General features: G+C 46.0%; 2 protein-coding genes across 2 annotated transcripts in view; one reads left to right on the forward strand and one right to left on the reverse strand.

The window, feature by feature from the left end:
• The window catches only part of LOC136759558 (dynein axonemal heavy chain 11), a 55,768-nt gene extending 48,397 nt beyond the window's left edge, over positions 1–7,371 (forward strand). The window contains exons 74-83 of the mRNA XM_066714563.1: positions 128–255; positions 660–887; positions 1,601–1,792; positions 3,531–3,650; positions 4,880–5,122; positions 5,436–5,618; positions 6,166–6,281; positions 6,377–6,489; positions 6,768–6,908; positions 7,090–7,371. Of these exons, the coding sequence (XP_066570660.1) occupies positions 128–255; positions 660–887; positions 1,601–1,792; positions 3,531–3,650; positions 4,880–5,122; positions 5,436–5,618; positions 6,166–6,281; positions 6,377–6,489; positions 6,768–6,908; positions 7,090–7,337 (1,712 nt within the window). The 3' untranslated portion in view covers positions 7,338–7,371. The remainder of the gene's footprint in view (positions 1–127; positions 256–659; positions 888–1,600; positions 1,793–3,530; positions 3,651–4,879; positions 5,123–5,435; positions 5,619–6,165; positions 6,282–6,376; positions 6,490–6,767; positions 6,909–7,089) is intronic.
• Positions 7,372–7,452: 81 nt separating this feature from the next.
• cdca7b (cell division cycle associated 7b) lies at positions 7,453–12,157 on the reverse strand. Its single transcript, XM_066715573.1, has 10 exons — positions 12,039–12,157; positions 11,101–11,238; positions 10,809–10,943; positions 10,225–10,536; positions 9,601–9,663; positions 9,292–9,465; positions 9,063–9,206; positions 8,785–8,934; positions 8,176–8,312; positions 7,453–8,044 (listed from the first exon to the last, which is right to left on the reverse strand). The coding sequence occupies exons 1-10, from the start codon at positions 12,054–12,056 to the stop codon at positions 8,014–8,016; spliced, it is 1,302 nt and encodes a 433-aa protein (XP_066571670.1). The 5' UTR covers positions 12,057–12,157; the 3' UTR covers positions 7,453–8,013.
• Between the last annotated feature and the right edge of the window lie 340 nt (positions 12,158–12,497).

Consider the following 12,497-nt stretch of genomic DNA (forward strand, 5'->3'; position numbering starts at 1 on the left):
TTATAAGCTGTGATGCTTTACCTGACGTTAAGTGTGTTTTTGCTCCGTAAAACATGTCAGAGATGGTGAATAGGATCAGAAGAGGATGCTGCTGCACAATGACACAATGCGCGCTTCCTCCACGTAGGTAAGAAGTTGGGGTTCACTATTGACCTGGGGAAGCTGCACAACGTGTCTCTGGGCCAAGGGCAGGAAGTGGTGGCAGAGGATGCCCTGGAGAAGGCATCAACAGAAGGACACTGGGTCATCCTGCAGGTACCAGCCACTTCCTACTGAGTAACATGGAGCTATAGTGCATAACAGTATAGACCAATATCATTTCTGAAATACGACTACAATTGAGTACAACACAGGCCATTTTCACTAAGTACAGTAACCACAACACAATAAAGACCAATATCTCTACTGAATTCCAACAGTCCCATGAAAGGAACCACACAGTATTCGTGTGGAAACAATCAATTTCACGTTGATATATTTATTATTAAATATTGTTTTCCCATAGATTTTTTTTTAGGAGTCACGGGTTCATTTTACATTATTTACAACAATCTGAAAACATAAGTAATAATCATAGTTTTAGGACTGTTTAAAGTTGATTGGGGGAGGGCTTTGTCACCCAGAAGTTGTTTACTTTTTTCCTTTCTTTTTCTGAACAGAATATTCATTTGGTGGCCAAGTGGCTGGGCACTCTGGAGAAGTTACTGGAGAGCTCCAGTGAGAACAGCCACCCAGACTACAGGGTGTTCATCAGCGCGGAGCCTGCAGGAAGCCCAGAGGAGCACATCATCCCTCAGGGCATCCTGGAGAACTCCATCAAAATTACCAATGAGCCACCAACCGGCATGCTGGCTAACCTGCATGCTGCCCTGTACAACTTTGACCAGGTGAGACCTACTGTGAGAGAGAAATGACAGGAACGAATGACTCGGCCGCAGCTTCCCAAACCACATGTGGATATGGAGAACAATTAAAAGATTAGACTTCAGATCATAATAGTCTTTTAATTTATTTATTTATTTATTAACAGAAGAACAATTTTGGATTGCGAAGGAAGAGCATTATTTCATCGCGGCAAACTTTCTGAAGCTAGTATCAATTCCGAGAAGCATATTACTTTGATTTCCAATATTTTAGCAAGTGACTTGATTAAAATGAGCTTCTTTCCTCTACAGATCACAGGCAAGCATACATGTATGCGTGTATACATACAAGGCTGATATAAACTCTCTCTGGATAAGGTTGACACACTGTGGTTTAGTGTAGAGAGAGTTTTTGGACTCATCTGATAGTGCTACAAACCTGTACCAATGCCAGAAATGACATTAATCAGCTACAACCACATTGCTATTATTGCCTGATGTTAATTAAGCACAGGTTAGCACATACTGGCTCAGGAATATATAGCACTGGCCCTTCAGATTATTGTGGACCAGTCTTATGCAACTTTACACCATCCCATAATCAGATTTACTTTTACTTACTTAATCAGACTGCAGCAGGTTATGGCAAGCGCAGTAACCTCTACTACACGAGATAATGTGTTCTCACTCCCTCGGTGGTGGACTTGTCAGGGTGACTGATGTCCTCTTGTTGGCAGGATACGCTGGAGATGTGTGCCAGAGAGCAGGAGTTCAAGAGTATCCTGTTCTCTCTCTGCTACTTCCACGCCTGCGTAGCCGAGCGGCGCAAGTTCGGGGCTCAAGGCTGGAACCGCAGCTACCCCTTCAACACGGGAGACCTCACCATCTCGGTCAACGTGCTCTATAACTACCTGGAAGCCAACACCAAAGTATGAGCTCCTCGACATCGCAGCGGTTCTGTTCTCGAGCCAAGTCACGTAGCCTGCATTCAAGCGGTTTATTCATCACAGAAGCAGAGCCAGATATACAGAGTTGGTGCAATCAGTTGTTAACGTCTCTAACTCCCAGACATGTTGGAATGTGAATACTTGCTAATCCCATCGTAAACGTGAACCATTTCCAGCAGTGAGTTGTAAATGTTTCTGAGAAGCACTTACTCTCTGCTCTCTCAAAAAGACTGCCTCGTTCTCGTCCCGTCTTTCTGCTGGTACTGCCGTCACATAAGCTATATCTCCGTGTTCGTGGCCAGGCCTCGGCTTCTCGGTGCTTTGGGATTTACCTGAACAGACTTGATATCCAGTATCTATCTAGTTTCAGAAAAGATGCCGGACAGCAAATGGGCCTTGCAGAGTTAATTGTGATGTTTTAGTGTACAGGGTTGTTGTTTTTTCAGACTTACTCTGTAGTCAGAGTTAATTAGGTCAAGTTAAAAAGATTCTCTTCTAATGATTTCCTGCAGTGACCATTAGTTAATAAGACCAGGAGATTTTAATAAAATTAGACCATTTAGGATAAGCTTAGGGGCCATCGTTTTTTCACATATTGATCTAAAACCCGAAGCATGAAGTAAGGCATGAGACACCGAGCTCTCCCAGAATTAACACCAATGAGAGATGAGAGAGTGGATTGAGACGGATAACAGCTAACAAACTGTAAGTAGTATTTATCATTGTCAATTTGTTTGATAAATAAGAATCAAAAGACAATGCTACATCGAACTGGTCCAGCAACCGAAGAAACTAACATTTCTTTACGTAGCTGCAGAACTTTAATTTACACCAATGCGTGCAGCTCTATACACATCATAAACAGGCCTATCCGTACCTCGTACCCTAAAGAGTGAAAGGGAAGAGCTGGTTTCCAATCTGTGATTCGGCAGGTATCACAGTGCTCGTCTCTAAGCACCAATATAGCTCGAGTCCCAACCAATTACTTCCTGTTGGTATTTTTTCCCTCTAAGAATAAATGCCCTTCATTATGTTAACAAAACAGTAACTTGCATGTGCATATACAGAGAATTCATTAGGCAGGCAATGAAGCATTTGCTCAAATGTAATTACATGCAGCAAATGTGACAGTTCATAACACCACATAAATGATCACTGCAATTAGCGTTGATGATGGAAGCAATTTGCAGAACAATACAGGTACAAATGATTGTGCGCTGCCCGGATTTGTCATTGTTATGAATGCGGGACGTTGCCTTGCTGTGACTTTCACATATCAGTTTCAATCTGAGATTATGGAAATGCGACGGGTTGTTCCAGTGGATGTACAAGCAGAACAAGACGACGGAACAATATCAGAGACAATGTGCGTCTAATAGCATGTGTACACTGCGGAAGTCAAATTGCCAGCTGAGGTCGAGCAAATTAGTTCTGCTTACGTGTGTATATGTGGACATTATTTATTTTATTAAAGTTGGAGTCGGATATATTGTTTTACTTCTATAAGAATGCACATCAAGAAACATCTATAATAGATATAACTAATGGCAAAAAAGCATTTGTATTTCAGTCGCTTCCAGAGTATGATTGGAACACGGGGTTGCTACTTTATTACGGGGGAAAATATTTTGCTGATAAAAGCAAAAAAAACAACACATTTGAATTCAGAGAGAATATTGCGGAAGGGCATTCATCAGCTCTGTCCCTGTCGCATCCGCAGGTCCCCTGGGAGGATCTGTGCTATCTGTTTGGAGAGATCATGTACGGAGGACACATCACCGACGACTGGGACCGCAGACTGTGCCGCAGCTACCTGGAAGAGTACATGCGCCCGAGCATGGTAACTATCTGCTCGGGCCTCTGCAGATTATTGATAATGATAAGAGAAGGTATTTGGTCCCTCTGTGCTGATGGCTTCAGCTGGTACTGGATGTCATATGTCCAAGAATGTAATGCATCTTGAGAGCCCACAACATACCAACAGACATTTAAAACAGAAGGGTGTTGATATTTCCTTCAGTTGTGTCTGCGAATGGATTTTGGACTTTAGCAGGTAACGTTGCTGTCACTTTAAGAGCAGCCCTGCTGGGGACTGACTGACCATCTTCTCCAAGTGGTGACCTGGGCAGGACAGACGCAGAAGAAGCCTTTGTTTCCTTTGATGTTTAACAGACTAACGAAAACATCTATCCATTCAATCTGTTATATATACAGAGTGTGAAAAACTAGCTTATACAGAACAATATGACACAGTCTGGTCGATAGATCATTTTTTAGGGTAACGTTTCCCCAAGACCATATTTCACTTCAATAACGGTACAGAGGTTCTTCCTAAAGGCCTACAGCACCCTCTACTGCAAAGTTCTGGTATCCTGCAAAATATTGCTGAGAAGATTCACTTTTGTTTTCAGAACTTGCGTTCATATGCAAAATTTCAGTGGTAATTATTCACAGTTGTGTTTTGCAGGACTTTTTTCTGAAATGTAATTTAATTGAGCATTAAAGAACGTGGTTGTATTTTGGTTATCCATAATGCATTAACCTTCCAGATAAAAACATGTAATACTTTATTTAATTCAAGATTTAATGGTACTTCTTAGACACATCTTACGATGTCCCATTTTCCCCTCATAATTCTGTTATAAAGTATTCTAGATTAATGGGTTTTGCGCTCAAATGTAGCCTGCTTATGATATGAAAATCCACACTGAAAAACCAGAACATTTAGATTCTTTTAAATCAGTTACAGGACTCAGATTCCGCTCAAATATCAAACTCTTCTTCAGACCGGCCTTAAATATTAAAGTATGCTGTCTGGGTTTCATGGAGAATCTCATGGAGAGTGCAGACTATCAGCCATCAATCAATGTGTTTCAGGATGCACAACAGCATTAATCTCATATCTCTGAATATTTCTTATATTGATTAGTCACAGGTACACAGATTTCAAACAAAATCTAATCACCTTTGGCAATATCGTTCAGCACTTTCTTGCAGATATTATAGATCAAGCCCGTCTGGAAAAAGATATTTTAAAATGGATGCTGTTTCTGTGCATCGATTCTGTAGCTGGAGGGGGAGCTGTTCCTCTGCCCAGGTTTCCTCGCCCCTCCCAACCTGGACTACGCCGGATACCACCAGTACGTGGACGACACCCTGCCCTCCGAGAGCCCGGTGCTGTACGGGCTACACCCCAACGCCGAGATCGACTTCCTGACCGTGACCTCGGACGGCCTGCTGCGGACCCTGCTGGAGCTGCAGCCCCGGGTCACCTCTGCGGGGGAAGGGGTGGCCGAGAGCGCCGAGGAGAAGGTCAGACCGCATCACTCACACCGACTCTTTCTAGCATGGAGGGTCTAGTTCGGAGCCCGTGTCTCGGTGAAGGAACGTGTGAATAGCTGGTGTTAAAAAGGCGCAAACCACATAACAAACCTTGCCTACTTGGTGTGGATCCCATTTGAAATGCACAGCTCAGTATTACTGGCCCACACTCTCCTGTTGTGTTGTTACTAAATGCATGGAGAGAGAAATGTGGTGATTTTCATTGTCACACTGATTATTTATAATGACACGCTGTCTTTCTTTCTACACAAACAGAATTCATCATTTGTTTCTCCTTCTAAAGGTTAAAACTGTTCTTGATGACATTCTGGAGAAGCTCCCGGAGGAATTCAACATGCAGGAGGTCATGCACAAGACGGCCGAGCGCAGTCCGTACATCCTCGTGTGTTTCCAAGAGTGCGAGCGCATGAATCTGCTGATTGAGGAGATCAGGAGATCGCTTAAAGAGCTGGACCTGGGACTGAAGGTGAGTGATCGGCACGTGGGTGTAGTGGAGCTGGTGCATTGTAAGAAATGGTGGAATCTGGCAAACCCTGGGTTGTATCATTTTTGTGTGACTACAAATTGTATAGATTTGCTGACAGCTAGACGGTAAGTGCCTGGATTGCTTACACTGCACTGATTATGGCAGCATACATTAGGGGTAACAAGGAACATAAATCCTCTGTGTTCAGTTGATTGCCTCATAATATTTCAACTCTTGGACTGAAACCTTTTATTTTATTTGTGACTTTTATTGGAGGACAATCAAGAAACAAGCAGAGCTGCAGCTAGTCAGTTTCCCTATAACAATATTGTTTAAAACAGCAGCCACAGCAAGGGGTGACAGTCCAGACATTTCAGAAGCCAAGTTACGTAGCTGATCAGCCAAAACAAGACGTTACAAATCAATCAATGTCTGTCAGATCAGAGTAAATGCCACGTGATCCTCACACATTGTGACCTGTCGAATACGCATTCCTCTCATTTAAGTGTGTATAACCCTCGTGATTGTATTTTCTCTTTCGTTTCAGGGAGAGCTGACAATATCCTCTAAAATGGAAGCTCTGCAGTCGGCGCTGTTTTATGACAACGTGCCCGAGTCGTGGACCAGGCTGGCGTACCCGTCAACATACGGACTGGCACAGTGGTAACTCATGAGCTTATACATCGGATAGTACTCATCGATAGCGGATGCAAGCATTGGTCTGAGCCCAGGGGTGTCCGTCTGTCTGTCTTCTGCAGGTTCAATGACCTGCTGTCACGCTGTCGGGAGCTGGACACCTGGACTCAGGACCTGGTCCTCCCTGCTGTGGTTTGGCTCCCTGGCTTCTTCAACCCACAGTCCTTCCTGACTGGTGAGTCCAACACTGCAGTTCACACAACACCTTACAGAGACATGGCTGGTGTCTAACTGTGGAATTGCCTGGAACTATACCATTATCTGTGGTCCCTAAAAGGGCTTATTATTTCAATAGCTGTTTACCATTAGAGGACAGGAGATGCCGTGCCTCGATTCAGGGAGTCACATTCCTGAGCACAGAATAAGGTTTAGACTCTGAGGCATCGCAACATCTGCTCGGACAAAGAGGTTTTTCCAACCGTTCCCTCTTCTCAGCTGTCTTCTGTTTTACAGCAATAATGCAGAGCATCGCGCGCCGGAACGAATGGCCGTTGGACAAGATGTGTCTGACGGTGGACGTGACCAAGAAAACTAAGGAGGATTACGGACATCCGCCTCGAGAAGGAGCCTACGTTCATGGGTTGTTCATGGAGGGTAAGAAGCAAAGTACCTATCATACCAACTGAAAAGAATAGGATCCCGCCCATTTAAACTAACTCAAAACTAAAGGGTCGGTATTGAAAATGTACTGAAAAATGTTTAATTGTTACCGTGTGATAAAGGGGTGTAAATATAGCATCTGAGAAACAGTGTCTCGGTCTGTCTCCTCGGCCAGGCGCCCGCTGGGACATGCAGAGTGGCATGATCGCCGAGGCGCGGCTCAAAGACCTCACCCCCGCCCTGCCCGTGCTGTACCTCCGAGCCATTCCCCTGGACCGGCAGGAGCTGAAGAACGTGTACGAGTGTCCCGTCTACAAGACCAAGGCCCGCGGACCCACCTACATCTGGACCTTCAACCTCAAGACCAAAGAGAAGCCGGCCAAGTGGGTGCTGGCAGGAGTGGCGCTGCTCTTGTCCGTTTAATTTCCTTAATTGAATTCTGATCAATCCCCCCCACCCCACCCCACCCCACCCCACCCCACCCCTAGCACCAGGATCACAGTTTTTGTAACAATGATTTTTAATAAAGATTTTTTTTTTTTTTTTTATGAAAATTGTGGATTTATTGAAAAACTGAAGTTTACAAAACCTTGGATTTATCTTGTTCCTTATATATAGATTTTTATATACACACACATACAATTAAGTTCACCTTCCCTATTGAAAGAAAAAACAGCTGCTTCATTATTCTTCAAGCAGAATTTTAGCCACAAAAAAAAAGTGAGCATTATGAATTTCTGCGACAAACAAAAAGTGCAAGAATTGTTGCAAGTAAAAACATTTGCTAAAATGAGAAGAAAAAGTGCAGCAGGCCCTTGAAAAATACAGCATTTGTCCATTTCTCTAATCTAAAATAGTAAGAGGCTTTATAGACTCCATGGGTCTTTTAGGAAGATAAAACAAAGTGAGAATCCTATTTCTACTGCATAAAAAAAAAAGTGATTGTACTAAAACACTCTTAAAAGGATTCACTATTTGTGCCAAAGCATCGTAAGAAGCTCCAAGGCCAGGCTCAATCTTTGCTTTCGAATGTCCATCAGTTGTAGGTTGTTTCCTTCACTCCCAATGAAGGCTTCACTTTAAGCAGCTCGGTTCATTGTCAGTCTTCATCACCAAGATGTTTCTTAAGACTGGGGGGGGAGACATAAAATAAAATCAGCACACCTTTAACCCCGTCACCAATAAAGCAGGTGCAGAAATAATCCACAGTAAGCTTGTTTAACAAAGCATGAACAGTGAAGCTGCACAATCGCTCGCTCACCTCTCCAGGTACTCTCGGACGTTGTCGTGGCCGTAGAATTTGGCCATGTGGATCAGAATCCCCGTGGCACAGTGGCCGTCCCGCTTACGGCAGAAGCTGCAGTTGCAGATCCCTCGGCACGGGGGGCACACCCACATCTGAGAACACAACGGCTCATATGAACACACAATGACACAAAAAAAGGACAGACGGCCAAGCATTGTCCAGACCTCCCCATAACTCGTCTGCTGCTGAAGTCCCCATCCTAAGAAGTCAGGACCAAGCTTTTTGGACAGGACCTCTCTGATGTATACAAACCTCTATTTTAATTCCATTTCAGCAACGCACGTCATTTGTGTCACAGAGGAATGCATTGTGCTCTGTACATTAATCTGGTCACCATCATATTGCAGACCTAGACCAGCACTAATCCTGCACTACACCCCCAAAATACCGTTGGTTTGTCATTGGCGAGTGCTAATCTGGGTCGGAATTACCACGCAGCGTTTATAAAATAAACTGCATCCTAACACTGTATGAAAGCTGCCGAGACCCGACCAGATCACGCTTCAGGACGGTAAAGCTACACGTTAAAGCTCTTGTGCTGGAAACACACAGCCCGGTACTCACAGGGTCCAAGAGGGCCTCGCGCACGTCCTCCCCGTAGCGATTGCGCAGGCAGGGCCCGCAGAACTGGCCTCTCACACCCCAGCAGTTGGGGTTCCTGCACTCTGTCTTGGTGTCGATGGTCTTCTGTCTGCACTGGTGGCACGTGCTGCCCTGTGGGCCGAAACACAACCAAGTCAATTTTCAATTCCACACACACCTCACTTCTCCAGGGACGTGTGACACCAGGAGGCGTCTAAATCTTTTCTAATGAAGCAGCTGAAAGTGAAGCGAGAGCTTACGTGAACGTTATCATAGATCTTGTCTTTGCTGGTGTAGGCCACGTTCTCCAGATCGTCCTCAGTGATGTCCTCCACTGCGCGGGACTCCCTGCGTTTGGCGTGCTTCCTCCTGGGGGGGTCCCCGCCGTCCACATCTTCATTCACCTGCACACAACAAGCACCGTCACCGAGTGAACCTGCACTGGGGGTCCTCTACCTTGGAGGGGAAGGATAAAACCCTCGTCCTCACCCGCAGCAGCCTCTTCCTGATCTTGGCCCTCTTGCGCATGCCCTGCAGCTGCTCCATGATCTTGGAGGGCGAGATCTCGACGGCGAAGTGCTCGGGTGGCCGGGCGCTGCGGGTGGGGTTCCTGCGCCCACTCTGCCCCTCGGAGACCGGCTTCTTTGGGGATTTCTTCTTTTTCTGAGTAGAAAAAGTTGGAGACAACTTTTAGGTGGTTTAAAGAGAAACGGAAAAGATAAAACTCACAGACCCAAATCAGACACAGGTATTGTTGGGGGTGTGTAAAATGAACTTGAAAGCAGAGAAAGTACTTACTGCTGGGGTTTTCATGGGCAGCAGCTCAGGCATCGAATTGAACTCCGCCAGCAATTTAGCAAGCTGTAGAAAACAAAATAATTCTGTCAATCATCCAAAAAACACTCAAGAACATGAGAAGAACATTTTACAGTTTAATGTTGACAAACGAGAGGAGGCCATTCGCCCCATTGTGCTCGTTTGGTGTCCATTAATAACTAAGTGATCCAAGGATCCTATCCAGTCTGTTTTTAAATGTTCCCAAATTGTCTCTTCAGCCACATCGCTGGGGAGTTTGTTCAGATTGTGACAACTCTCTGTGTGAAGAAGTGTCTCCTGTTTTCTGTCTTGAATGCCTTGAAGCCCAATTTCCATTTGTGTCCCCGGGTGCGTGTGTCCCTGCTGATCTGGAAAAGCTCCTCTGGTTTGATGTGGTCGATGCCTTTCATGATTTTGAAGACTTGGATCAAGTCCCCACGTAGTCTCCTCTGTTCCAGGGTGAAAAGGTTCAGTTCCTCAGTCTCTCAGTAGGACATTCCCTTCAGACCTGGAATAAGTCTGGCTGCTCTCCTCTGAACTGCCACTTAAAACTATAATATACTTTAAAAAAGCACAGACAAACAAAAAAGTCTGACGGTACATTACCATTTCCTTGTTCTCCTTGATGTTATTGGCCCTTTTCTGCAGGGCAACACTCAGGCCGCCCCCACGGCCTTGTTCCTCCTCCGACTCGGACCAAGCATCGGCCTGCTGTGCTTTTCCTCTCCGCCCCCGGCCGTCGGTCCTGGAGGACTCCGGCTTCCTCTCCCTCTCGGGCTGCTTGGCCGGCTGGCTCTTCTTCGTGGGGAACCTGAAGGCGACGCACAGGCCCGAGCTCCTCCTCCGCACCGGCGCCTCAGGCTCGCCGTCCGAGCAGAAGCCCGTGTCCTCCTCGCTGCTCTCGTCCGAGTCCATGGACTGCAAGGTGCAAGCACAGGAAGGAGTCAAACTCACAGATTCAAGCGTTGAATCTGTAACTTTCTGCAGTTATAGTGTTTTCGGTGATGTTAAACGTCACCGAAAACACTATAACTGCAGAAACTTACAGATTCAAACACAACAACAACACAAACACTATTGTAAACGAAGGCAGGATCTGTACAGCTGTTTGTATGCTGACATTTTCAAAGTCTTCCCTCACAACGAGCATCACACCAGCCACAGGTTGATCTTGACGTAATGAACCATACCATGGACTTCATCCAGTCGTTGAGCTCCAGCCCCGCCTCTGTGAATCCCTCGAACTCCTCCTCCTCCGTGTCCGTGTCCTCCGTGAAGATCTTCAGCAGTTCCTCCGTGATGTACTTGGACCGGAAGCACGGGTCCTGGAAATGACACGCAAGCATACATGGATACCGTACTCAAGTTCGTGCCAGTCCTTCTTGACCAACGCAGGTGGTTGTGTTGGCTGCCTTGAGCTAAACCAGCCCCTCTGCTCCAGCGGCAATCCCATGGTGCATTGCGTCGCTTTTAGGAACTCACTGTTTTTTCCTGGTCCAGGGACTGAAGACTGTCTCTGCTGTCTTCAGAGGACGTGTCCATCGGGAGAGAGGCTCTGAAGCCATCGAAGTCCTCTTCATCGCTTGGGGATTCGAAGATCTCAGCCAGAGACTGCCTTGTCTGTCACGAGAAGAAAGAGGGATGGGGAGTGAGGGAGTGGGAGAGAGAGAGAGAGAGAGAGAGAGAGAGAGAGAGGGGGGGGGGGAAGCGGGTAGAGGGGTAGAGAAAGAGAAGGGGAGGAAGAGTAAGGGGAGGGGAAGAGAGATGAGAAAGAAGGGAAGAGTGGGAGGGAAAGAGGGAAAAAGTGGGAGAGAAAAATAGAGATGGGCTAATGCAACGTAATCGTCACAGAAAAAAAGTTTTGCAGTCTCGCCGTAATCAGTTCTGTAATACTGAATAACTATAGTTATTACGCAACGTTTCTTGTTTTATCGTGTATTTTAATTCTCTATAGGATATAGCTTTATACAGGCCTGCAGCGTCTAAATTAAAGACAAGTGAATCGACGATGTATGCAAACGTAAGCGTGTTCAAAACCAAACATGTCCGATGCACACAATACACAACAACCCCATGCACAACTGTTACAGACACCACCTGCAAACGCGCTGGAAGAGACCGCATTGTCCCGCAGGCGTGTGCGGTCTGTGTCTAACTCAACTACACCGGCATGGTCGCTCAGTTACATCAATACACACACGCGTGTTGTATGTCATGCACATGTTTACACACGAACACACGGCCGAGTCCGCGCGGCGCTTGAAGTTTAACACAGGCTCGTGCCGCGCCGCGCCGCGCGAGCTGCACAACGTGGCGGTTTCGCGCCAACACGAGCTGCGCCGCTGCCCCCCGGTCAGCCCGGACCCGCAGACGAGTTTAAACATCGGCAGCTCTCTCACCCGACTGTCTCACCGACTCACCTTCACCGACACCGGCATTTTAACTTTCCAACTCAACAACAACAGCAACCCCGAGAAGAACCGGCCCACAACAAAGAATCACTTGAAACACAATAGGGGCAGACTACCCGGAAACCAAACAGCCACGGGGGTTGCTCTTTGTACCATTTACTTTGTAAGGAGAATAATCTGCAACATCTATATATTTGTTCTCAATTGTACTATTTTAAAATTAGCATTTAATTATTACTTCTACTTCTCTATGCAAACGTACCCCAGTGCATTACACTGGAATAATATATATAACCGAGCACCCCCTCGTATGTGTTTAGAATGGATCAGTCCGTGTTCAGACCGGATCCGCCCCTCTGTAATTTCGCGGGTAAATCTTTACAACCATGTTTGTGTGTCAGTGGGTGTCGGCACAGATTGTGTGCCTTCAGGTGCTTTTGAGGACAAGCCCGATATAGGGGCAGATCA

This window comes from Amia ocellicauda, chromosome 10, assembly GCF_036373705.1.
Source record: "Amia ocellicauda isolate fAmiCal2 chromosome 10, fAmiCal2.hap1, whole genome shotgun sequence".
In the NCBI taxonomy this organism is placed as follows: domain Eukaryota; kingdom Metazoa; phylum Chordata; class Actinopteri; order Amiiformes; family Amiidae; genus Amia; species Amia ocellicauda.